Source organism: Anguilla anguilla, chromosome 16 (genome assembly GCF_013347855.1).
Source record: "Anguilla anguilla isolate fAngAng1 chromosome 16, fAngAng1.pri, whole genome shotgun sequence".
Classification (NCBI taxonomy): Eukaryota; Metazoa; Chordata; class Actinopteri; order Anguilliformes; family Anguillidae; genus Anguilla; species Anguilla anguilla.
Window position 1 is genome coordinate 16,586,851 of NC_049216.1, and position 26,873 is coordinate 16,613,723.

General features: G+C 54.9%; 1 protein-coding gene across 5 annotated transcripts in view; it reads right to left on the reverse strand.

Moving 5' to 3' along the window:
- scaper (S-phase cyclin A-associated protein in the ER) overlaps positions 1-26,873 on the reverse strand; it is a 104,030-nt gene that overhangs the window by 74,162 nt on the left and 2,995 nt on the right. For 2 of the 5 annotated variants that reach the window (XM_035395712.1, XM_035395714.1), the window contains exons 2-9: positions 23,511-23,628; positions 21,886-21,962; positions 16,179-16,376; positions 9,909-10,009; positions 9,262-9,378; positions 5,711-5,856; positions 4,702-4,952; positions 3,811-4,074 (exon numbers count right to left, since the gene is read on the reverse strand). In XM_035395712.1, coding sequence (XP_035251603.1) covers positions 3,811-4,074; positions 4,702-4,952; positions 5,711-5,856; positions 9,262-9,378; positions 9,909-10,009; positions 16,179-16,376; positions 21,886-21,962; positions 23,511-23,628 — 1,272 coding nt within the window. Of the gene's footprint in view, positions 1-3,810; positions 4,075-4,701; positions 4,953-5,710; positions 5,857-9,261; positions 9,379-9,908; positions 10,010-16,178; positions 16,377-21,885; positions 21,963-23,510; positions 23,629-25,967; positions 25,987-26,477; positions 26,848-26,873 lie in introns of those variants that run through there. The other 3 variants (XM_035395713.1, XM_035395715.1, XM_035395717.1) reach the window with 3 other exon arrangements.

Below are 26,873 nucleotides of genomic sequence, written 5' to 3' on the forward strand. Positions count from 1 at the left end.
CTGTCTACAGCTACAGGCCCTCAGCACTGTCTACAGCTACGGCCCTCAGCACTGTCTACAGCTACGGCCCTCAGCACTGTCTACAGCTCTGGGCCCTCAGCACTGTCTACAGCTACAGGCCCTCAGCACTGTCTACAGCTACGGCCCTCAGCACTGTCTACAGCTACAGGCCCTCAGCACTGTCTACAGCTACGGGCCCTCAGCACTGTCTACAGCTACAGGCCCTCAGCACTGTCTACAGCTACGGCCCTCAGCACTGTCTACAGCTACGGGCCCTCAGCACTGTCTACAGCTACAGGCCCTCAGCACTGTCTACAGCTATGGGCCCTCAGCACTGTCTACAGCTATGGGCCTCAGCACTGTCTACAGCTACGGCCCTCAGCACTGTCTACAGCTACAGGCCCTCAGCACTGTCTACAGCTACGGGCCCTCAGCACTGTCTACAGCTACGGCCCTCAGCACTGTCTACAGCTCTGGGCCTCAGCACTGTCTACAGCTACGGCCCTCAGCACTGTCTACAGCTATGGGCCCTCAGCACTGTCTACAGCTCTGGGCCCTCAGCACTGTCTACAGCTACGGCCCTCAGCACTGTCTACAGCTATGGGCCTCAGCACTGTCTACAGCTACGGCCCTCAGCACTGTCTACAGCTACGGCCCTCAGCACTGTCTACAGCTACGGCCCTCAGCACTGTCTACAGCTACGGGCCCTCAGCACTGTCTACAGCTATGGCCCTCAGCACTGTCTACAGCTACGGCCCTCAGCACTGTCTACACGCTGCACTGTACATGTGATAAATGTGTTTGTGTGTTATAATTACAGGGTGCAGTGTTGTTTCTCAGCCCTTTCCCTGGGGGTACACTGTGTCTGTGCCACTAAACACACTGATCCTGTATTCAGTTTGAAATAAAATTCAAAAAAATAAATGTTGCTTGGCAGACGGTTTGGTACAACTGTTTGTTTGTTTCTCTCTCATTATGGCTGAATATCAGCCTGAATTTCTCATTTAAGACACTCAAAGGAGCATACTAACTGATTAATTTAATTGTGTCTTTCTCTAAGAACAGACATACCTTACACATCTGTAAGTATAAAGCAAGGGATTACTGATGTCAAATCCTGTAATGAGAACACTCATAAAAGGTCTGGCTCCAGGATCAGGGATGGTGTTGGTGTTATTGGTGTTTTTTCATTCTTATTTGACATTTCTGTTTCCAATTCTGTTTACAACTCAGGTTCTTAAGTCATCCTAAGCACAGTTCAGGACTATTAACATAAAGTCAAAGAATAAAAAATACAAAAAAAAACAACAGCACTTACAATCAACCCACTAACACAAGCACGTTCCAGTCACAAGTACGCAAGCGAGAGGGCATGCAGATTCACGGTGAGGATGGAGGGATGGAGCAGGGACGTGTACGGGGAGGGGGGGGGGCATTCAAAGACAAGCAACCCGGTGTGCCGTGAAGGGAAGGGGGGGGGCCGTGGTGCATCACAGTCTCCTGACCGCCAAAGTGCCGTTCCGTTACCAGGACGGGACCGAGGTCCTCCTCCACGACGACAATCTCTCCAGAACAAAGAGAGCTCGTGGGGGCGGAGCACTCTGGAGTGCTATAACTCAACAAACGAGATAAACGGGAGAGGAAGAAGAAGAGGCACAGAGAGACAGAGAGAGATGGGATGGGAGAGAGAGAGAGAGAGAGAGAGAGAGAGAGAGATACGCTTCCTCTTATCGACGCGCCCGTCCCGTCTTTAACGAGCACGGCGCCTGTCCTAGTCCCGCCCCCTGCCTGCTCCTGTGGATGGGAGTTTGGATAAGGCTCCTCCACCCGTCTCGTTATTTTAGCACCACCTCAGCATGCCGTCCCGGCGCTGCCGAGGCGTGGGGCGATGACGGGCGCGGAGGTCACCCCCAATTAACCCCGCGGCGCTATTTTTACAATGGGGAGACTTCAAACGAGACGCCACAGCGGAAGTATCGTCGAAAAGGACAGCTAAAAATACGGGGGGGAGGGGTTGGGAACACACGCCCGTCTCACCACCGCCAAACCCTTCCGTGACAGGCCCTCCGCTTGCTAGCCAGGAACAGCCAGCTGCGCGCTGGCCTGATGCCTCATGGGCAGCGGGGGGGAACGAAGGAAAGGACGGGTCCTCAGTCAATATCGCTGGGCCGTCTCGTCTACAGCCACTTCAAAAAAAATATAAAAACCAACAACAGCAGAAACCACTGGAAGTCCTAGGCAACATAACTGCAAGGGGCCGCTGCGTTTCTATGACCACCACTCCGGGGTGCGATGACATCACCCCAGCCCTATTGCCATGGACGCTGGAAGCAGAAGGTTATCAGCGGCATGTATTTTTAATGATGTTTGCATCTTCTGCTCCGCATTATTACTGGGTCTCTGAAACCACCCATCACGAAATTAGCGTCAGACACGACCGAACAAGACAGCGAGGCGGTCTGGGTCACCTGTGTGCCCGTTAACAAGGCTTCTGAGTTTATATGATATCTGCTGGTTTTCTTGTCCTTATGATACCTTCTCAGGTGTGTGATGAATGTTTTGCCACTGACTGTCCAAAAAATAAAAAAACAAAACCAGGTTAAAACCTAGTATATGGCTGGACCTAACACACGTGATCCGACCGACCAATGGTGTAACTTCATCACTCACTCACCCAGTCACTCATTCAATCACAGACATTTGCGTTTGTAGGGCTGGCCCCGCTGTTGCGGTCCAGCCAAAAATGTCATTTTCATACTATGAATGGACCCCTTCTTCTAGTCTTATGTCTGCTGGTGATACAGGGGACCAGAAGAGTATCCTCTCTGTGGGACCAGTGTACATGCAATACCACACATGCGTGCACACACACACACTCAAACGCACATGCGCGTTCACGCACACATACACACACACACACAAGGCCTATCACTCATATCACAGTGTTTTGGAGAAGTTGACAGCCTCTTCCACAGAGGAAACTGGACACAGCAGCCTGCTCCAGCCCCACAGCACCGCCAGGCCCAGACTCCTGCCATAGGACCCTCGAATGTGATGGCTAATGAGCGAGAGCAGGTGGGGTTTGGGGGTCATTTTAGTGACTGTATGGGGTGAGGACCAGCTCAGAGCAGACAGAGCCCACCCCTCCCCTCCCCCCCCCGATCCCCAGCGGAGCCATCGATCCAGTGAGCCTCACGTTAGAAACACAAAACCCGAGCTGGGCCTGCTGACGGGCCCGCATGGAGCCGACTGCCGCTGGAGCACGCGCTCCCCCAGGGGTCGCCCCAAGGCTGGGGGGGGCCTGCTGTCAAACTGTCAGCTCCCCCTGCGCCGCCCTCAACATCAAACGCACAGGGCCCATGTGTTACACCACCCAACCGTCCCTCCACACACACTCACACACACACCTGCAGTCACTCACTCACTCACTCACACACACACGCACACACACCTGCAGTCAGTCACTCACTCACTCACTCACTCACTCACTCACTCACTCACTCACTCACTCACACACACACACACACACACACACACACACCTGCAGTCACTCACTCACTCACACACACACGCACACACACCTGCAGTCACTCACTCACTCACTCACACACACACACACACACACACCTGCAGTCAGTCACTCACTCACTCACACACACACACACACACACACACACGCACGGTCTGCCTGTCATTCCCTGTCAATGAAGTGAGGTCAGTATGAGTATCTGTATCGACTCTGTTTAGGAGTGGAGTCCCCGCCCTCCCGCCCCGCCCCGCCCCGCCCCACCCCTGTCACTCATCACTCACGGTGGAAAGCTCAGTGGGGTCCAGCGCGCTCTCCAGTTTCAGGGCTGCTGTGGGAGACAGTCCCGGGACAGACGCTGCAGCGACGGGTGTCTGGGCCCCCGCCTCCCCGTCCCCCTCCCCCTCGCCCTGCGCAGAACGGGGGTCTGCGCTGTTTGGGGCCGAGGGCGGGGGCGTGGACGGGGGCGGGGCGGGCGTGGACAGGGGCGGGTCCTCGCACGGCACGCCCGTGGGCTGCCCCGAATCCTGCGTGCCGTCGGCCGGGGGCTGCACCAACACAATCCCGAATTAAACCCCACACCCCCTTTTTCTGGCTGACTCCGCCCCTCCAACAAGAACAACATCAAAAACAACAACGACAACAACAACAGCATTCCAGGACAGAGCAGGAAAGGGGACACAATCAAAACACACCGTCACCATAGAGACATGCAGGATGTACAGTCAGAATGCCCCACATACAATACCGAGTGCACTCAGAGGAAGGAACGCTGGAGATAAGGCAGGGGAAACGTATACTTTACCTGCTACGCGTAACAAATGAGAACATTAAGCGTGGGTGCCCTGCACACCGTCAGGCTCACTCAGAGCACATGCATGCTGGCATGTTCGTACGCTCTGGCGGAGCGCGACGGCACGCTCATGAAAAATCACATGACGCTCGTCCAATCAATGGCGAGAATCTGATATTCCCGCGTCTGCAGAGCGTATCTATGAATCACACGGAGCCCCCAAAAACAAAAACACAGATGCCGATAAGGCGGTTTCGTATTGCTGTGCGTTTCCACGTGAATAATTCATCTAAACCCCCCCCCCCTCCCTCTGGCGCCCCCCCTCCCCCTCCCGCTCCCCTCCTCCCTCGGTGACATCAGCGCTCAGGAGCGCGCTCCGTACCTCGATGATGTCACCCTTGTCCTCCGGGAGGGGGGCGGGCTCGGCGGGCTTGCCTCCGTCCGGCCGGGCGGGGTCGGCGGCGGCGGGGTCGGGGGGGGCGGGGCCGGGGAGCTGGCGGTTCTCCTTGTCGCTGTCGTCCTTGGGGCTGACGTGCGCCAGGACGGGGCTCACCTTGGCCACCATGGCGGCCGAGCGCGGGCGAGCGGGACGCCCCCGCTGGACCGTCTCCCACCCCTCTGCGTCCTTTTTACCTGGGGGGGGCACGGGGGGGGAACACATTTCACACGGCTCACATCCTTATGGGCGACTTTGGGGAGTAACCGAAACCACATGAACAAAGTCCATGCAATAACATGAGAATAATACAATACAGATACAAGCACACATTAAGGCGCATGCATGTGTACGTTTATTGTTGACATTTCAAATGGTTATTACTCATACACAATGTAACATGTCCTATTAGACATTCCAGCATAATACCCATCTCAGTTTGACTTCATAAGCACAAAATGTGCTTTGTCAGCACTACAGAAACACTCAAGAGCTTACAGTCAATAGCGCTGCATTCTACCTACAAAGCACATATCACAGACAAGAGAAGCTTCCTTTCATCGTCAGATATTGTTAATTAGTTTCAGGGCAATGCAGTGGAAAGACCAACAAGAAAGGCCAGACTCATTACTCTCCTTCCCATAGAGTGAAATTATCCAACGGCAATCATTTGCTCCTGAGAAAAAGCATTTTTTGGAAATGGATACTTTGGAAACTTCCATATAACCAAATAAAGCACAGCTAAATGCAAGGCTGTACGCCACTGTGACATCATGCATGGTGTTGTTTCTGTGGCAGGGTGTGCATTATGGTCTTGTGATTCCTGTATTCCTGCATCCTGGCCTTGGGTTTGAGGAAGGCGCTTTAATGCAAGTTATGATTATTATTAATGATCTGAAACGACACAGTTAAGCCTTAATAAATCCCCTCTGTGGGACAGGGCCGCCACACTCACCTGGCTTCTCTCTGTGACAGGGGAGCAGCCCCGCCCCGGGGGGGCCCTGGCCGGAGACGGGGAGGGGCTGGGAGGACTTGACCCGGTCGGCCCAGCTGGGGCCCGAGTGGGTGAGGCGGGCCACTGCCAGGGTGGGAGGGGGGCCCCTGGGGGAGGGAACAGGGAGCGGTGAGCGCCCTTCAGCGGCACACGGACGACACGCCCACGTCACCTCTGCTCCAATCACAGGCTTCGCTCAGAGCACTGACGACAAAGACACGCCCCACATTCCCTGCTGAGGCTGCTGTTTATTTAGAATTTCTGACTAACGTTAGCTCACGATAAATCATACAGTGTGGGAGATGGCTTCTGTAGAGATTTTAGAGAAGTTTTGATCGATAGGCAAAGATCCAGCAGCAGCATCGCTGCACAAGCTTCCCTGCAGTAATTTAACGGTTGGAATTCGAGCTCAAAAAAAAGCTATGAATGTGTTTACATAACCGCACGACAGGCTTCTGACAGCCAGGCCTTGCTCAGCCTCGTGTTCGTCACGTGACCAGACTGCAGAGCCTCACAAACGGGTCACGCCTGCCGCTGTCGTGACGACCGTGGCCATCTCGGACGGCGGCGCTCCGGGGGGTAATCAATACCCACTTCCTGCGGCGTGGGATTGCAGAGCGATGCGCGTATTGAGCCGATACCTCCGCGGTGCGTAAGCGCTCTTATCTGAGCCCCACAGTGTGTCGGCGCGTTTCCAGGGAGACAACCTTAAATCGCATTAAAGGAGCGCTTCTTCTCTCCGGGGTCGATGCGTCAGCCAAGCGGATTCGGACGGGGGAGAGGAGGCGGAGTAAGGCTCCGGCGTCCCGCTCCCGTAGCGGACTCCTTTAAAGGGCTTTGTGGGCGTGTTCGTAATCCGCCGCGCGGTCGCGCGTTTCGCCCTCGCCCGCGTCAGCAGTGACGAGCCACGGGCCGCATGCTGAAACAGAGCGCTCACGGCGTGGGGAGTAACGAGCCACGGGCCGCACGCTGGAAACAGAGCGCTCACGGCGTGGGGAGTAACGAGCCACGGGCCGCACGCTGGAAACAGAGCGCTCACGGCGTGGGGAGTAACGAGCCACGGGCCGCACGCTGGAACAGAGCTAACGGCGTGGGGAGTAACGAGCCACGGGCCCACGCTGAAACAGAGCGCTCACGGCGTGGGGAGTAACGAGCCGCGGGCCCACGCTGAAACAGAGCGCTCACGGCGTGGGGAGTAACGAGCCGCGGGCCGCACGCTGAAACAGAGCGCTACCGGCGTGGGGAGTAACGAGCCACGGGCCGCACGCTGAAACAGAGCGCTACCGGCGTGGGGAGTAACGAGCCACGGGCCCACGCTGAAACAGAGCGCTCACGGCGTGGGGAGTAACGAGCCACGGGCCCACGCTGGAAACAGAGCGCTCACGGCGTGGGGAGTAACGAGCCACGGGCCCACGCTGGAAACAGAGCTCACGGCGTGGGGAGTAACGAGCCACGGGCCGCACGCTGGAAACAGAGCTCACGGCGTGGGGAGTAACGAGCCACGGGCCGCATGCTGAAACAGAGCGCTCACGGCGTGGGGAGTAACGAGCCACGGGCCGCACGCTGGAAACAGAGCGCTCACGGCGTGGGGAGTAACGAGCCACGGGCCGCACGCTGGAAACAGAGCGCTCACGGCGTGGGGAGTAACGAGCCACGGGCCCACGCTGGAAACAGAGCGCTAACGGCGTGGGGAGTAACGAGCCATGGGCCCACGCTGGAAACAGAGCGCTCACGGCGTGGGGAGTAACGAGCCACGGGCCCACGCTGGAAACAGAGCCCTAACGGCGTGGGGAGTAACGAGCCGCGGGCCCACGCTGGAAACAGAGCGCTCACGGCGTGGGGAGTAACGAGCCACGGGCCGCACGCTGAAACAGAGCTCTACCGGCGTGGGGAGTAACGAGCCGCGGGCCCGCGCTGGAAACAGAGCGCTCACGGCGTGGGGAGTAACGAGCCACGGGCCGCACGCTGGAAACAGAGCGCTCACGGCGTGGGGAGTAACGAGCCACGGGCCGCACGCTGAAACAGAGCGAACGGTGTGGGGAGTAACGAGCCACGGGCCGCACGCTGGAAACAGAGCGCTCACGGCGTGGGGAGTAACGAGCCACGGGCCCACGCTGGAAACAGAGCGCTCACGGCGTGGGGAGTAACGAGCCGCGGGCCCACGCTGGAAACAGAGCGCTCACGGCGTGGGGAGTAACGAGCCACGGGCCGCACGCTGGAAACAGAGCGAACGGCGTGGGGAGTGACGAGCCACGGGCCCACGCTGAAACAGAGCGCTCACGGCGTGGGGAGTAACGAGCCACGGGCCCACGCTGGAAACAGAGCGCTCACGGCGTGGGGAGTAACGAGCCGCGGGCCCACGCTGGAAACAGAGCGCTCACGGCGTGGGGAGTAACGAGCCACGGGCCGCACGCTGGAAACAGAGCGAACGGCGTGGGGAGTGACGAGCCACGGGCCCACGCTGAAACAGAGCGCTCACGGCGTGGGGAGTAACGAGCCACGGGCCGCACGCTGGAAACAGAGCGCTAGCGGCGTGGGGAGTAACGAGCCACGGGCCGCACGCTGGAAACAGAGCACTAGCGGCGTGGGGAGTAACGAGCCACGGGCCGCACGCTGAAACAGAGCGCTCACAGCGTGGGGAGTAACGAGCCACGGGCCGCAAGCTGGAAACAGAGCGCTCACAGCGTGGGGAGTAACGAGCCACGGGCCGCACGCTGGAAACAGAGCGCTCACGGTGTGGGGAGTAACGAGCCACGGGCCGCACGCTGAAACAGAGCGCTCACGGCGTGGGGAGTAACGAGCCACGGGCCGCACGCTGGACACAGAGCGCTCACGGCGTGGGGAGTAACGAGCCACGGGCCGCAAGCTGGAAACAGAGCGAACGGCGTGGGGAGTAACGAGCCACGGGCCGCAAGCTGGAAACAGAGCGAACGGCGTGGGGAGTAACGAGCCACGGGCCCACGCTGGAAACAGAGCGCTCACGGCGTGGGGAGTAACGAGCCACGGGCCGCACGCTGGAAACAGAGCGCTCACGGCGTGGGGAGTAACGAGCCACGGGCCGCACGCTGGAAACAGAGCGCTCACGGCGTGGGGAGTAACGAGCCACGGGCCGCACGCTGGAAACAGAGCGCTCACAGCGTGGGGAGTAACGAGCCACGGGCCGCACGCTGGAAACAGAGCGAACGGCGTGGGGAGTAACGAGCCGCGGGCCCACGCTGAAACAGAGCGCTCACGGCGTGGGGAGTAACGAGCCACGGGCCCACGCTGGAAACAGAGCGCTCACGGCGTGGGGAGTAACGAGCCACGGGCCGCACGCTGGAAACAGAGCGCTCACGGCGTGGGGAGTAAAGAGCCGCGGGCCGCACGCTGGAAACAGAGTGCTCACAGCGTGGGGCCGCGGACCGGAGAGTCCCGCACATTACATCACAGGCATTTACCACACACTCTCATCCAGAGCCAGGGGGCAGGAGGGACCGCACGGGCCACGGGGTGCAGGGGGGTGGGGGCCGTACCCGAAGCTGAGGGACCTCCGCGCGCTCGGGGAGGGGATGATTCTGTCGGCCGAGGGGCTGGGCATCACGTGACGTCCCGGGGACATCTTCCGCACCTCCCAGGCCAGAGATGTGGGTCTGAAAGCATTAAAAAGAACAATATGATACCCAATCTAATTCAGTTTGACACTGCAGTATGCGCTTGACTATTTGCATAGGTAGACAGTAGACATGAGCACACAAGAGGACTCAGCTGAGACCATCTCCACCACGGTGGTTGAAAAAGCACTGAAATGTTGTTTGGCCCAGCGAAGCATTGCTGGAATCTATTCAAACCCATAAATGAAATTCATGCAAATGTCATTCAGAAACAGTGAATGTGCACACGGGCCCAGCCGGTCAATCACTGCGCAGACTGCACTGGGGATATAATGGGAGCGCGAGCCTTAAAAGCCCAGGTTTTAATGCCTTAATCAATTCAAGGCTGCGCCGCTTAAGAAGAGACAAGCCAATAAACTGCTGAGCCATGTCAGGATACAGCTTTACTCCTGGGCCGGGGCGGAGTTTGACTGGGGTTTGAAAAGCAATTTGACCGAGTTCAGACCAAGACGTGCCCATAGAACACCCCTGCAGGACAAACCCCACCCCCCCCCCGCACATGTGCTCACCTGTTCTGGGCGTCGGTTTTCTCCAGCTTCTCCTGCAGCTGGATCCAGTCGATGAGCGCCTTGAAGTCCCGCACGTAGTTGTCCAGCATCATCAGGACCTCCTGAGAGGGAACAGAAACATTTTCAGAAGATCCGATCAGCGGAGACCCCCGCAGTGTGACCTGGCTCGGCCTCTATCGCCTGTTTATCACGGGATGGGAGAGAGGCTCCCAAACAACCCTGGAACCTTAGACCTAAAGGAGTTGACCCACTGAGGATAACCTTTCTGAACCCCATGCCCAGCCCAGTGCGGCCCAGTCCGGTTCAGCCCAGCCCAGTTCGGCCCAGCCTGGTTCGGCCCAGTCCGGTTCGGCCCAGCCCGGTCCGGCCCAGTCCGGTTGGGCCCAGCCCAGTGCGGCCCAGCCCAGTTCAGCCCAGCCCAGTTCGGCCCAGTCCGGTTTGGCCCAGCCCAGTTCGGCCCAGCCCAGTTCGGCCCAGCCCGGTTCGGCCCAGTCCGGTTCGGCCCAGCCCAGTGCGGCCCAGCCCAGTTCAGCCCAGTCCAGTTCGGCCCAGTCCGGTTTGGCTCAGCCCGGTTCAGCCCAGCCCAGTTCGGCCCAGCCTGGTTCGGCCCAGTCCGGTTCGGCCCAGTCCGGTTCGGCCCAGTCCGGTTCGGCCCAGCCCAGTGCAGCCCAGTCCGGTTGGAACAGCACCGCCCACGTTCCTGACTAAAAGCTAAGCCTCCCCTGGCTCTAATCCCCCTTCGTGCTGCAGCAGTAGGATTGAGGGTTTGCGCTTGGCGTTAACGGTGGGGGCGGGGATGTTTGGATGGGTGGCGGGACAGCGTCGGGGGAGGGCCCGCGTGAGGGATCATCCCGGCCCCCGTCTCACGGCTGGGCCGAGGGCAGTTAAGGTCGCGTTGGTCAGTGGCCAGAACCCTTCCCCCTGGTACTTCAAAAATGAGAAACTACACGCTCCAGAGTGTGAGCCAAGCAGCTACAAAACCCCCACACACCACCACCAGGCACTGAAATAATCAACACGCTTCACGGCCAGCAGGTTAAGCTACTAATAATAACTAATGAGGTGACCTCACGGTCTATCGGTTAAATAAGAGCACAGAACGCACTGAAAGTTACATGCAGCCGCTCCCTGCAGCGCTGTACTGGCTGAGACTCGTGTCACATGCTCCCTGCAGCGCTGTACTGGTTGAGACTCGTGTCACATGCTCCCTGCAGCGCTGTACTGGTTGAGACTCGTGTCACATGCTCCCTGCAGCGCTGTACTGGTTGAGACTCGTGTCACATGCTCCCTGCAGCGCTGTACTGGTTGAGACTCGTGTCACATGCTCCCCGCAGCGCTGTACTGGTTGAGACTCGTGTCACATGCTTCCTGCAGCGCTGTACTGGTTGAGACTCGTGTCACAAACTCCCTGCAGCGCTGTACTGGCTGAGACTCGTGTCACATGCTCCCTGCAGCGCTGTACTGGTTGAGACTCGTGTCACATGCTCCCTGCAGCGCTGTACTGGTTGAGACTCGTGTCACATGCTCCCTGCAGCGCTGTACTGGCTGAGACTCGTGTCACATGCTCCCTGCAGCGCTGTACTGGTTGAGACTCGTGTCACATGCTCCCTGCAGCGCTGTACTGGTTGAGGCTCGTGTCACATGCTCCCTGCAGCGCTGTACTGGTTGAGACTCGTGTCACATGCTCCCCGCAGCGCTGTACTGGTTGAGACTCGTGTCACATACTCCCTGCAGCGCTGTACTGGTTGAGACTCGTGTCACATGCTCCCTGCAGCGCTGTACTGGTTGAGACTCGTGTCACATGCTCCCTGCAGCGCTGTACTGGTTGAGACTCGTGTCACATGCTCCCTGCAGCGCTGTACTGGTTGAGACTCGTGTCACATGCTCCCTGCAGCGCTGTACTGGTTGAGACTCGTGTCACATGCTCCCTGCAGCGCTGTACTGGTTGAGACTCGTGTCACATGCTCCCTGCAGCGCTGTACTGGTTGAGACTCGTGTCACATGCTCCCTGCAGCGCTGTACTGGTTGAGACTCATGTCACATGCTCCCTGCAGCGCTGTACTGGTTGAGACTCGTGTCACATGCTCCCTGCAGCGCTGTACTGGCTGAGACTCGTGTCACATGCTCCCTGCAGCGCTGTACTGGTTGAGACTCGTGTCACATGCTCCCTGCAGCGCTGTACTGGTTGAGACTCGTGTCACATGCTCCCTGCAGCGCTGTACTGGTTGAGACTCGTGTCACATGCTCCCCGCAGCGCTGTACTGGTTGAGACTCGTGTCACATGCTCCCTGCAGCGCTGTACTGGTTGAGACTCGTGTCACATGCTCCCTGCAGCGCTGTACTGGTTGAGACTCGTGTCACATGCTCCCTGCAGCGCTGTACTGGTTGAGACTCGTGTCACATGCTCCCTGCAGCGCTGTACTGGTTGAGACTCATGTCACATGCTCCCTGCAGCGCTGTACTGGTTGAGACTCGTGTCACATGCTCCCTGCAGCGCTGTACTGGCTGAGACTCGTGTCACATGCTCCCTGCAGCGCTGTACTGGTTGAGACTCGTGTCACATGCTCCCTGCAGCGCTGTACTGGTTGAGACTCGTGTCACATGCTCCCTGCAGCGCTGTACTGGTTGAGACTCGTGTCACATGCTCCCCGCAGCGCTGTACTGGTTGAGACTCGTGTCACATGCTCCCTGCAGCGCTGTACTGGTTGAGACTCGTGTCACATGCTCCCTGCAGCGCTGTACTGGTTGAGGCTCTGGGCAGCCTGGCAGACAGAGTGCCAGTCAGGCGCCAGTGGAGCCCAACAGGGAAAGGCCAGTGTGAGTGGGGACAATAGGACCAGCCTGCCTGACTAATGGCTCTGTTTGAGGGGAACGCTCGGGGCCCACGGCGGGGTCGCCTCGGCCCGAAACCCGAACCTCGCACCACCGACAGGGGACCGCGAACGGGGCATCACGGGGTGCGCCGCCTCACCCACAAAGGCTGCTCCTCCGAAGCGGGACGGCCGAAGGTTCGGGGGGAACAGAGGTCCCTCAGAGAGAGCCGCGGTCCGGCCCGGCCGATCCTCCGGGCGTGGCCCAAATGACCAATTAGCTCTGTGATCGGCTGCGACGCGTTTGATTGGCTGGCGATGTGACGCGTTTGATTGGCCAGCGGTGAACTCTGGCTGCTGGCGCGTAGGGCAGGAGGAGCGGCGCCATCCGCTGACACACGATCCAGCGCCCCGAGCCCCGCAGGGATCCGCGCACGTCAATACAGCCCCCCCCCCCTTCCCACCACCGGCTCGCCACAGCAACACCGACCCCCAGCCCCCCTCCGGCTCGCCACGGCAACACCGACCCCCAGCCCCCCTCCGGCTCACCTCCAACCCCCCTCCGCCCCGCGCACCGAGCGCAGAGACACAGACACATCACCCGATTGAGAAGGTGCTGAAGACCAACAAGCAGAGCCAGGAACCGCAGTCAGCTCCAGAATGTTTGGGACAAAGACTGTACTATACGTAGCCCCCATTTCAGGGCACCATAATGTTTGGGACAAATGTTTGGGGCTTCTCAGGTGCTCCTAAGATTTGCTGGCCACAGCCAGGTCTGTGTTGACTGCAGTCTACAACACCACACAGCATCATTTTCCCCCATCACACACAGTAACTGTAAGAGGAGGTGGGCAGGGGGTGAGTCAGCGGTGTAGTTCCACTGATTTCCTAAATGCAGACCACTGCGGGAACACAGGAGGCTCCAGAGCCGGTCCCCTGCAGACAGCACACAGTCAGAAATCTGCAGGAGCCCTGTAGGGGGCGCTAATCAGGACCACGGGCCTGTGGCGCTCTTAATGGAGAAGTGGACCGGTGGGGGATGTGTCAGGCGTAGCAGAGCCAGTTAAAGGCCCTGGCAGGACTACGGTTCGCCCGTCTGTCACGAGCCAAGCCCCAAGGATTGACCACGACCGTGTGGGAGTCTGCACGTCCAACAGCAACAAAAGACTTCAGACAGACTGCAAACAGGACAAGGACTCCAGTGGAGGGACGGTCCCAAAAGTCCACCTCTTTCATTTCAGTGCAAAACCACACAGAGACTGAGAAAGTCCCCACCCAGAATCGGTCTCTTTTTTGACACAGAGAAGCTTTCAATATCCAAACTGCACAGCCCATGAGCATCACACATACATCGAAATCTGTTACATTTCTAGATTCAAAACAAAATGTGTGAACCAATTCAACCTTGTTCAAGCTCCTTTACTCAGGATTTAAATGGTGCAGATGATAAATTATGAAGAAAATCTTGCATTACAACAACCTTTAAGATCAATAGAAAAAAAATCCACAGCGACTTTCACAGCATTTTACCGTTTCTCAGATGTATTTTTCAGCAGACGGGTTGTTTTCAGACACTTGAGTCTGGACCGGTGGAAAAAGGCTGAACTCCTACCAAAGCAGGAGGCATAAATCAGAGCTCGGGGGAGGGGCGGGCGATAAGGGCTAATTAGGCCTCCGGGCTGAGGGTTAAAGAGGTTCCGGTGTTATTAAAATAAAGCCATATATCAGCCTCCTCGCCACAATTCCACCGCTTAAGAAAGGCAAATGGGCCCAGGCAAATAGAGCACTTGTTTTGACAGATTGCCTCCCGTTTCTGTGGAAACGGCAAACAGGTCCCCCCCCCCACCCCTCGCCCCTATCACGCAGTTAATAAGGAAGAGGACGGCGAGCGCTCTCTTCATATAATCAAAAGGGATGAGGCCGGGGTGAGAGATAAATCAGCCCCCCCCCCCCCCCCCCCCCGGAAGGCTGAAGACAGCCCAGACGGGGCGAGCGGGGGCGGGCGAGAGAGCGGCATGTGGGGGCGCTCTGCTGCAGGAGCGGGGTTCAGGGGAGAGCTGCGGGGGACCCCAGGTCAATGCTGCTGTGTCTGTGCGAGGCGCCCCAGGAAACTTCAGGATGCCTGGGGCAAGCAGAGACAGTGTGGCCCTCCATCTGATTCTGTGCGTGTGTGAGTGTGTGTGTGTGTGTGTGTGAGTGCATGTATACGTGTATGTATGAGTGTGTGAGGAGGCCGTGTTTGTGGTCAGGATGGGCAGCCATTAGCCTGAGGGGGGCTGCTGAGGCAGAGCTCAGTCACTGGGGGGGCTGGGGGGGGGGGGGGGGGTGATCCTCTTACACGGCCTTCATGTCTGTACGTCTGACCGCAAGCTGCCAACAGGGCCCCTCTGCCTTACCCTGCAAGACACGCCGATCAATACCCCAGAGCACAGCTCAAACCAGCCTGACACACACACACACACACACACACACGCACACACACGCACACACACGCACACACACACACACACACACACACACGCACAAACACACGCGCACACACACACACACACACACGCACACACGCACACACGCACACACGCACACACGCACGCACGCACACACGCACACACGCACACACACACACACACACGTGCACACAGACACATACACACACGTGCACACAGACACATACACTCACACACACACCTGTCTCAGACCGAGCGCTTGTTTAAAACAGTCCAGATGAATCTGACTGGCATTCTGAAATCATTCAGGCTGGGACCCGAGGCCATCGCAGAGGAACTGTCATCTTAAAACAATGTGGAGATCAGGTCAGCTCCACACAGGAAGATAAACTAATGACACACCACCCCACCCCACCCCCACCTTCCCATTCTCACAACCGTCCTCAGCTGCAAAGAGGCCCTCCCCCTCAGCTTTCAGCACCCCCCCCCCCCAGCTCTCACACACACTCACACACACTGTTTACACACTGTCATCAATCCTAACCCTAAACCCCCCCCCCCCCCCCCAGACGGCCGGGGAGCGCCCAGTGGTAACTCTCTCACCGGGACTCCTTCAAAGCCCCTCTGACACAAACCAGAAAACAACAAGAATGTGTGTGTGTGTGTGTGTGTGTGTGTGTGTGTGTGTGTGCATACACAAGATTAAAAACTCTCAACGTCGCCATCTGCTGTTCCACAAAACATACTACACCTTCCCGGAAAACATATTTCTACCAGTCAGTGGATGTCACTGAAATACAGGAGTATTATTTATAGGAAAGGTGTAATTCAGTGGTATTAGTGCCCCTTAGAAACAGAAAGCACTGCGTCATACGCTCTCCCACGCCAGTGGGGTTACATTACTGTGCCATTACCTCACAGCTGGGTTTCTGGGAGTCCAGCAGGTCACGTGACGAGGGTGGGGGCAGGGTCGAGTTTCAGAGTGGGGGGGTGGGGGGGTGGGCGGGTCGTACCTTGCATTCCACCACGCTCTCGTCCGATTCGCAGGTGACGTAGATCTCGTCCACGGCGCGGCGCAGGTTGTCGAAGAGGAAGGCCCAGTATCGGGCCCTCAGGTCCACCTTGCGGGGCTGCCTGGCCTTGGTGGGGCTCTTCTCTGCGTTCTTATCAAGCAAGGCCCCGGCTCCGCTCTTACTGTCCAGGCCCGCAGCCTGCCCACAGACAAGCACAGGGTTACTAACGAGACCTGGTAAGTTTTTTCACGTGATAATGATTAAAGTATCTCCTCTGCCGCATTTTGTGCCAGGTAAACCTGCTATCTGGTTTTTTAGACCACCTAAGCCCTTGTAAGGCAGTGTTAGGATTGGCCAGGCTGATAATCCCCTGGACTGCTGTGGGCCGGTGCAGCAGTGTTGAGTGGTGGCGTGAGGCCGAGCGTGAGGCCGAGAGCAGCGCCAACGCTCCTGCACACGCGGGTGAACCCATTATCGCGTTAGCGCCCGGATCTCACAAGCGCCGCGGGACAGAGCGTGGGCCTGAACACAGGCGCCTGAGCGGGGAACGAGTGAGGAGGGGAGGGGGGTTCACTGGGGAGGGAGGGGTGGGGGAGGGGAGGGGGGTTCACTGGGGAGGGGGGGGTGGGGGAGGGGAGGGGGGTTCACTGGGGAGGGGGGGGTGGGGGAGGGGAGGGGAGGGGGGTTCACTGGGGAGGGAGGGGTGGGGGAGGGGAGGGGGGTTCACTGGGGAGGGGGGGGTGGGGGGTATAGGCTGCAGGACCTGATTTAGAGCGGTAAAAAGCAGTCCAACTTTGCTATGAACGCACATTCAAGGGCTACACGTCCCACGTGTTCACTCACTGTAACTGCCTCCATTATCACCCACAGCATTCACCATGAAGGAGAAATAAGAGCTCTTAAATAGTATACACTCATCTGTCAGGTCCCTGATAAACACACTGTGCGTGAGACACGCAAAGGCATGTCCTCACAAAGTACGGTGTACAGGACACCAGTGTGGTGTGTTGCGCACAGTGCTTATAAGAGGTACACACAACTAGGGCTTCAGAGACACGGGTCCTTTGGTGAGGGATTTGGGTAAAATGGTGAGTCTGTGGCTTTGTCTCTCCCTCTCTCCCTCCCTCCCTCCCTGTCCAGCTGCAGGTTTTCAGCTGTTCTGGGGCTGCCAGTGTGGATGAGGTCAGTGAAAGCCGGCCCCTCTCCTGCAGCCTGTGTGCAATTACCCCTCCGTCTGTCAGGAGGGGAACAGGTTTGCGCCAATGCACCCCTTTCTTCTGCAGTTTCCCCCATTCAGGGACCAACCGGATACCACCGGCAGGAGCTGGTAGTGTGCGAGTGTGTGTGTGCGAGTGTGTGTGCGCAAGTGTGTACAGAAAGCGACACGGCTGAGAATCAAACCCCAGCAGTATGGGGGGGGGGTGGGGGGGTGGGTGCATGCACAGGAGAATCAAGGACTGAGAAAGTAAAACTCACAAACTGCACTTGTGCCACCGAGGTCAGAGCACACATGGAGTCCTTAAACACACAGAGCGCGCAGACTAGCCCCACATGAGCAGGGGGGGCAGGGAGGCAGAGGGGAGAGGGATGGGATGCAGAGGGGAGAGGGATGGGGTGCAGAGGGGAGGGGGATGGGGTGCAGAGGGGAGGGGGGCAGAGGGGAGGAGGGCGGGGTCAGCAGGCCGAGTGTGGCAGTTTTCGGGGCTAATGGAGAGGTCAGGGGGAGTCCCCGGGGCAGTGGACACACTCCGCACGGCTCCATAAGTGCCACTCCAGGGACCGCCCACGACCACACGGCCCATTCCCACAGTTCCACACTCCATTAGCGGCCTCGCCAGGGTCACATGACCCTGCTGCTGACACGCAAATGCACAAAGCTGCTCTCCCCAGCAGCACAGTAATACTGGCTCAAATAATATTATTGTTATTATTATTACTGTTAGCGTTGATATTATTGTTATTATTGGTAGTACACATATTAGCATTATTGCTACTAATACTGTAATTGTTATTATTATTATTATTATTATTATTATTATTATTATTATTATTAATGAAACTCTTTGACAATGTACGTGCCTGATATTTGACACATTATTTACAGTGACTATGTGCTGTGAGGATACCTTACACAGGATCACTGGCTGCATTACTGAGCTACACTAACATCCCCATCCACCAAAAACACACGGCAGGCGTCACTACAGGGCAGAAAACTTCCTAATCACAGCCAATGCATTGATTTGAAATTCATACGCCATAGCTCAATCGATGCAGGGGAACCATACTAATATTAAATATCATTATTCATGAAGGATATTGTTTGTGCAGCGCCGTGCAATTCTATTTTCTCTGAAATTTAAGTTGTCCGTGTACTTAGTTTGGGCTTTTCAGGAATATCTTGATGAAACCTACCATGGTAGACTGCCCCTGCAAAGGCTGAACCATCCAGCTAAAAACTATCCCCTAGTACTGCTTTACTGAATAAACAGTGCAGGATGAGGGTTTTATAGTGTAAACTGGATATCTAAACAACGCATGAGGGTTTTATAGTGTAAATCGGATATCTAAACAATGCATGGACAAGGGTTTTACAAAGCAAACTGGATAACTGAATGATGAAGGGATGAAGGTTTTATACTGTAAAACTGGATAACTGAATGATGGATGGATGAGGGTTTTATACTGTAAAACTGGATAACTGAATGATGTATGGACGAGGGTTTTATACTGTAAAACTGGATAACTGAATGATGAAGGGATGAGGGTTTTATACTGTAAAACTGGATAACTGAATGATGTATGGACGAGGGTTTTATACTGTAAAACTGGATAACTGAATGATGGATGGATGAGGGTTTTATACTGTAAAACTGGATAACTGAATGCTGTACGGATGAGGGTTTTATACTGTAAAACTGGATAACTGAATGCTGTACGGATGAGGGTTTTATACTGTAAAACTGGATAACTGAATGATGTATGGACAAGGGTTTTATACTGTAAAACTGGATAACTGAATTATGTATGGACGAGGGTTTTATACTGTAAAACTGGATAACTGAATGATGAAGGGATGAGGGTTTTATACTGTAAAACTGGATAACTGAATGATGAAGGGATGAGGGTTTTATACTGTAAAACTGGATAACTGAATGATGAAGGGATGAGGGTTTTATACTGTAAAACTGGATAACTGAATTATGTATGGATGAGGGTTTTATACTGTAAAACTGGATAACTGAATGATGAAGGGATGAGGGTTTTATACTGTAAAACTGGATAACTGAATGCTGTACGGATGAGGGTTTTATACTGTAAAACTGGATAACTGAATGATGAAGGGACGAGGGTTTTATACTGTAAAACTGGATAACTGAATGATGAAGGGATGAGGGTTTTATACTGTAAAACCAGATAACTGAATCATGAAGGGACGAGGGTTTTATACTGTGAAACTGGATAACTGAATGATGAAGGGATGAGGGTTTTATACTGTAAAACTGGATAACTGAATGCTGTACGGATGAGGGTTTTATACTGTAAAACTGGATAACTGAATGCTGTACGGATGAGGGTTTTATACTGTGAAACTGGATAACTGAATGCTGTACGGATGAGGGTTTTATACTGTAAAACTGGATAACTGAATGATGAAGGGATGAGGGTTTTATACTGTAAAACTGGATAACTGAATGCTGTACGGATGAGGGTTTTATACTGTAAAACTGGATAACTGAATGCTGTACGGATGAGGGTTTTATACTGTAAAACTGGATAACTGAATGATGAAGGGATGAGGGTTTTATACTGTAAAACTGGATAACTGAATGCTGTACGGATGAGGGTTTTATACTGTAAAACTGGATAACTGAATGCTGTACGGATGAGGGTTTTATACTGTAAAACTGGATAACTGAATGCTGTACGGATGAGGGTTTTATACTGTAAAACTGGATAACTGAATGCTGTACGGATGAGGGTTTTATACTGTAAAACTGGATAACTGTATGCTGTACGGATGAGGGTTTTATACTGTAAAACTGGATAACTGAATGCTGTACGGATGAGGGTTTTATACTGTAAAACTGGATAACTGAATGATGAAGGGATGAGGGTTTTATACTGTAAAACTGGATAACTGAATGCTGTACGGATGAGGGTTTTATACTGTAAAACTGGATAACTGAATGATGGATGGATGAGGGTTTTATACTGTAAAACTGGATAACTGAATGCTGTACGGATGAGGGTTTTATACTGTAAAACTGGATAACTGAATGCTGTACGGATGAGGGTTTTATACTGTAAAACTGGATAACTGAATGATGGATGGATGAGGGTTTTATACTGTAAAACTGGATAACTGAATGATGAAGGGATGAGGGTTTTATACTGTAAAACTGGATAACTGAATGCTGTACGGATGAGGGTTTTATACTGTAAAACTGGATAACTGAATGCTGTACGGATGAGGGTTTTATACTGTAAAGCTGGATAACTGAATGATGAAGGGATGAGGGTTTTATACTGTGAAACTGGATAACTGAATGCTGTACGGATGAGGGCGCGTCATGTTCTAACACCGCGCTCCGTAATCAGCTCTCGTGGCGGGCGAAGTGGGACGGCGCTGATCTCCGTGCCGAGAGGGCCGCTGGATCCTCTCACTTCCTGCTCAGCGCAGGCGTGCGCGTTTCCACTCTGGGGCGATCGATAGCCGGGGACCCGCTCGGCCGTGAGCCGGCTGAATGGACCCGCTGGAGCGTGTGCGGTTACACCCAGCCCCGGCTGCTCCCCACACCAGCGGCCCTTCAGCGCCAGAGCAGCGATTCACTCCACCGCACCCCCGCCCGGCTCGCTGAAACGTGGCACGCCATGCCGCGCGTGCGTGTGTGTGTGTGTGCGCGCGCAAGCGTGTGAGCTATCGCTGGTTTTCCTTTTGAGCTGAGCTCTCCGTTAATGAGGCTTGACTGAGCCCTACACCGAACTGTATCGACGGCTCTACAGTTAGCCTGCCGTGACTTCCTTGTGAAGGCTGCACACTGCTGCAAGCGCATCTATGATACAATAAATAAGCTGTTTATTTGAAACATTTTTGGCTAATATACGTCTCTTCCAATTCCATACAAATTCCAATTTCTGACTGCCTAAGTTAGGCTAAACAGCTGTTTGATCAATTGTTAATTACCCTTTCTCAGTAAAAATTATTACCTTTCTGTACAACAAATTCCTTTTACAGCCAGAAATTAACAGAAATTCATAGAACACACAAGCAATCCCCTAAGCAACACACTCTGACAAAAATAATGATTACAGTGAGGCTTGTTAAATGATGTCAAATCAATTCTAGTGTTCCATCAACAGCTCAATCAAACCTAATGAACTGTGAGCTCAGCTGGAATTAAAACTACAGCACGCGTCCTGTCCTGGACCATGTGGGGAAACAGTGATTTATTCAGCTCCCGGTAAACTGGAGACGGGTTCAGCACATAGGGGGGTGAGAGTGGGGGGCAGTGTGAGGCAAAGTAAAATAAACAGGTCTGTGTCTCCCTCTGGTGGCCAAATGACTAAATTGCATTAAATTCAAAAGTCAATCGGGAAAGTGGCCGATCACACTGCACACCTTGCACGGGTAAGTAAATGTATAATAAATAATGCAGATATAGACTTGTGCTATTCAGACTGCTTCTGAGGGCGGAGCACACACCTGTTTTTTGTTCCTGTGCAGACCTGAGCTGATCCTCTGTGATCTCGGGTTGGCATTGGAGTGCGACTTGGACTTCCCTGTGGGGGACAAAGGCTTCCATTCAGCGAGCGTTAACAGAAGAGCGGACACACGGGTCTTTGTGGCACCGGCTCGTTCCGACGGGCCGTGGAAACGTAGCCGGGCGAGATAAAGGAGGGACGCAGACCCGCGCAGGAGAACGGACTGAGCGCAGCATCACCATGGAAACCAGTTCACCAGGCAGGCTTTTAAATCTGACATCTCCTTTATATTGTTTTTTTTCCCCAGCTGTATCACCAGCTTGTCCTCCCACACAGTCGTGGCCAGGGGGAAGGCAGCTGAAACGCACACACTCCTCTGAATCACTTGCCTGCAGGCCAGAGGCCACCTTTACCCCCGGCAGCCCACAGGTCACAGGTCACAGGTCACAGGGCACAGTAAGCCCAAACCCACCCCTCCCCTGTGGGGACACAGACCCCTGCATCTGACCACTGCAGGCCCCTGGGTCCTCCATGTACAGCCCACTCATACCCAAACTTATCCTGCCATTTCTCTACCGTCCTCTCCCCTCCCCTCCCCTCCCCTCCTCTCTATCCTCTCCACTCCTCCTCTCCTTTCCCCACCCCTCCTTTTCTTCAGGACCCCTCTCACTCCCTCTCATGCTAATGAGGGCCGGGCACACACACTCTGTGCTCTTCACACACACTCTTGGTGAGCAGCCTTAGCTGCAGTTTCTCCAGCCCGCGGCTCATTAGCAGGTTGAGCGCTGCAGTGCTGCTGAGTCCCAGGGCCCTGAGCTCCATTACCGCACGTCTCTGTGCTGTGAGAGGCATCCATCCTACCGGCCGTATTGATCCTGCTCCATCTGACTGCGTAACCTGAGCGATAACCCCGCCTCCCCACCACCCCACTCATTAGATAACCCCGCCTCCCCACCACCCCGCTCAATTAGATAACCCCGCCTCCCCACCACCCAGCTCATTAGAAGGCCCCGCCCTCATCTGTCCGTGTGTCACCCCTGGAAGCCTAGCCTGGGAGGAGAGGATTCACTGGAGTTAATGGCACAGCCAAGGAGGGGTTGGCCCACATGATGATTTGAATATGTGGGCGTGTGTGTGTGCATGTGTGTGTAAATGTGCGTGTGTGTGTGTGAGTGTATGTGCGTGTGTGTGTGAGCGTATGCGTGAGCGTGCGTGTGTGTGCATGTGTGTGTAAATGTGCGGGTGTGTGGGTGTGTGTGCGTGTGTGTGTGAGTGTATGTGCGTGTGTGTGTGAGTGTATGCGTGAGCGTGCGTGTGTGTGTGCGTGTGTGTGTGTGAGTGTATGCGTGTGTGTGTGTGAGCGTATGCGTGAGCGTGCGTGTGTGTGTGCATGTGTGTGTGAATGTGCGTGTGTGTGTGAGTGTATGTGTGTGTGTGTGTGAGTGTATGTGCGTGTGTGTGTGAGTGTATGCGTGAGCGTGCGTGTGTGTGTGTGCATGTGTGTGTAAATGTGCGGGTGTGTGGGTGTGTGTGTGTGTGTGTGTGTGAGTGTATGTGCGTGTGTGTGTGAGTGTATGCGTGAGCGTGCGTGTGTGTGCATGTGCACTCTACATTAGCGAGACTCACCGTCCTCCTCCTTGTTCTCCAGCGGCACGCTCCAGGCGATGAGGTTGCGTGCGGCGCGGCCCTCCTCGGCCACGATCTTCCTCACCTTATCATGGCTGTTAGAGCGCTGGAAGGAGGCCTGGGAGACAACAGAGTGTGTTACCAGCACAGACATACAGCACAGTTACAGCACTGTGATATCAGCACAGAGATACAGCACAGTGATATCAGCACAGAGCAACAGCACAGTTCTACAGCACTGTGATATCAGCACACACCGATATCAGCACTGTGCTACAGCACAGTGATATCACCACAGACCTACAGTACAGTGATACCAGCACAGAGCTACACCACAGTGTGATATCAACATAGAACTACACCACAGAGTGATATCAACACAGAGCTACACCACAGAGTGATATCAACGCAGGGCTACCCCACAGTGTGATATCAGTACAGAACTACAGTACATCCCTGCAGCATCCTCTCTCAGTTCAGAAGAGCACAGATTATTATGCTCCAGAATTCCCAAATTTGCAAGCGTAACACTTGGAACTCTTGTCCTCGCCTTCCTATTTGCAGACGGAAATCTGGGGGTTCAACCGTGAAACTGCGATTGATATTAAAATGAGCATCCGTGTTTGGCAGGGAAATTCTGCTGTAAATGTTCCCATGGCAACGCAAGTCTAAAAGACTGTGAAACATAACAGAAACATAACAGAAACAAGGGTTTGTTTTCCTTTTCATACATACAGTTCTTAGCAAGTTAGAAACTTAAAGAAACAATCGACTTTTAGGTTTGTTGACCAATTTGTGCTTGCGGCTTATTACTTGATGACTTGATACTTGATTTTTTTTTTTAATAAAAAAAGATAAAAGAGCAACATTTACAGTGAAACTGTACGGTGAATATGCGTTGACTTTATCATGCTTGTAGCTTACTTGATAATCTTTTTTTTTTTAACAAAAAAGATAAAAGAGCAACAGTTACAGTGAAATCGTTGCTATTTTCAAATGCAATCATAGTGCTAAAAACATTAAAGGCTGCATAATGCTTCATATTTCTATCCTGACCCATATGTCTACCTTCCATTCACCCAGTAATCATGTTTCACCAAAAAACTGGTGAACTTCATTCTTTCTGAAACCTACTTAAACGGAAGTAATATTAAATGAATGCATATGAATAAATGAGTGGTCTGTCTTCCAGTGCATTTTTCCCTGTACTTTGAAGCATTATTTCTTCCTGAAAAACAAGAGCACATAACCAGGATACAAAGATTACTTGGCTAAAGCTTTGACTGTACAAATAATTAGGCAATAATAAAACCAATTGGAAAATAACAGAACAGCAGGCAAAAAGCACTGTTAGCAATACGACTGACAGTATTCCGATAAATGCATGCCACTAATGCGCAGGGTATTGATTATGAATACTGACTGCTCTGACCTGCAGCACAAGGAAGCGCTGACATGTTATATGAAGGGTAAGTGGAAAGGCGGTGAATTAAAAAGGCCGTGTCAGTAAGCACGAACGATCATCGCATTATGTCACTGTACATATTACACACCAACAGGAAATCCAAACGGACCGCAGCACTGACAAACATGTGACGATGGCGGTTAACATGTTCCGCAGATGGTGACGGAACAGTTAGTGCCCCAATTTGCTGTGGCAAACGAAATTGAATTTAATTGAAGTGAACTGAACTCAGTTGAATGTCTGAGGACAAGTGTACTGAAATTCAGCCAAACCAGGTTTGCCATTTCACCGGCTGTCTAGAGCATATGCTAGAGTGTATGCAGCACTGTTTCAAGCCTGATCTTGTGTCTCTGCTTGTGTGACCTGGGAAGCTCTGTGACAGGAGCTGGTATGCAACTGCAGGGCTGCAGGTTTGAATCCCAGGTAGGGGCACAGCTGGTGCATCTTAGTGCAGGAAACTTAATCGAAACATCTTCAGTATACAAGCTGTTTTAGACACGACAAGTACACTGCGAGCAGCGAGAGCCTCCCTGAGGACATCCGCCGAGCCAATAAAAAACGCTGCCGCTGCCAGCTCATGTGACCCGCGTTCCCTCTCTCTCCTGCCGCTCGGCCGTCTGAAAGCCGGAGGGAGAGCGCGTTCGGAAAGCTGGTTCACCCCTGCCGGCCGGCTCGCGCGCTGGAACTGCGGGGGCGGACCAGCGCGTTTTCCGCCGGAGCGACCACGGCCGCGCTCGGGGCGGTTCCGTTTAACGGCGCGGAGACGCGTTCACCCTTTCCCTCCCGTCCAAAAGACCGCACTTCCCAGAGTTCCCTTCACCGAAAAGTTTAAAAGCCAGCCTCCTTTAAAAAGACCCCCCTCCCCGCCCCCGCTCCGCTCCCCGGAATATAACGTGTGTACGGGTAACTAGGACTAGGCAGCCATAAACAGCACAGGCTGTCCTCGCACGCTCCCTCCACGTCCCCGAGCTTAATATACACAACTGACCTACTTTCAAAGAGCAAGGCGGCATCTTAAGACACAGTGGCACTCTCCTAACACACGGAGATCAAGGACAGGGACAGGAGGACAGCGCAGGGAAAGTTCCGGAACAGAGAGAGAGAGGTGAAAGAGCGAAAGACGGAGATGGACAGGGAGGCCTGAGCCACGCAGGCCTGCCAGCTGAGAGTAAATATTTACATCGCTAACGGAGCTTTGGCTGCAGACCTGACGGCGGGGGGGGGGGTAAAGGAGAGACATCCGGCCAGGGGGCCTGCGGACTGCGCATGCAGGCCAGGCTCAGTCAGGCACGGCCGTCCTGGATTACAAACAGCCCCCCCCCCCCGCCCACCCCCGCCATCCACCCACTTAATCAGCCGCAGACCCCCTGCACCTGTTCAGCGCCAAACACCGTACCTCACATGCACGCCCCTCCCCCCGCCGTGGTGAGGAGGTCAGCACCAGCGGGGAGCCGGGCGCTGAGAGCCGTGGGGGTACGGGGGCGGGCCGGGGGCGTACGTACGGAGTAGAAGCAGAGCCTGTGCGAAGGGTCCTCCTCCCGCTGCATGCTAGCGGCCGCGCGGCTTCAGGAGACCCGCGCCGCGCCCCCCCGCGCTGGCATGGCAGCCCGCGCTCCAGGAATAGCGCCGCGCTGGACGGGACGTGTCTGCCTCCGGGGCGGCTCTCTGTCCCGCCGCGCCGTGCCGCAGTGTTCCCGCGCTGAGCTCAGCAAGCAGCCCCGCCGGGCCGGAGTCGATCCCGCTGCCGTACGCCTGACTGCTCGCTCGCCCGCCTGCGCGCCTGCTCCCGCACTGCTCGTTCTCTCCTGCCGCCACGGCGATAGCGCTCTCTCTCTCTCTCACTCCGCTTTGCGCTCCACCTCACTCACTCCCTCCCTCACACACACTCTCTCTCTCTC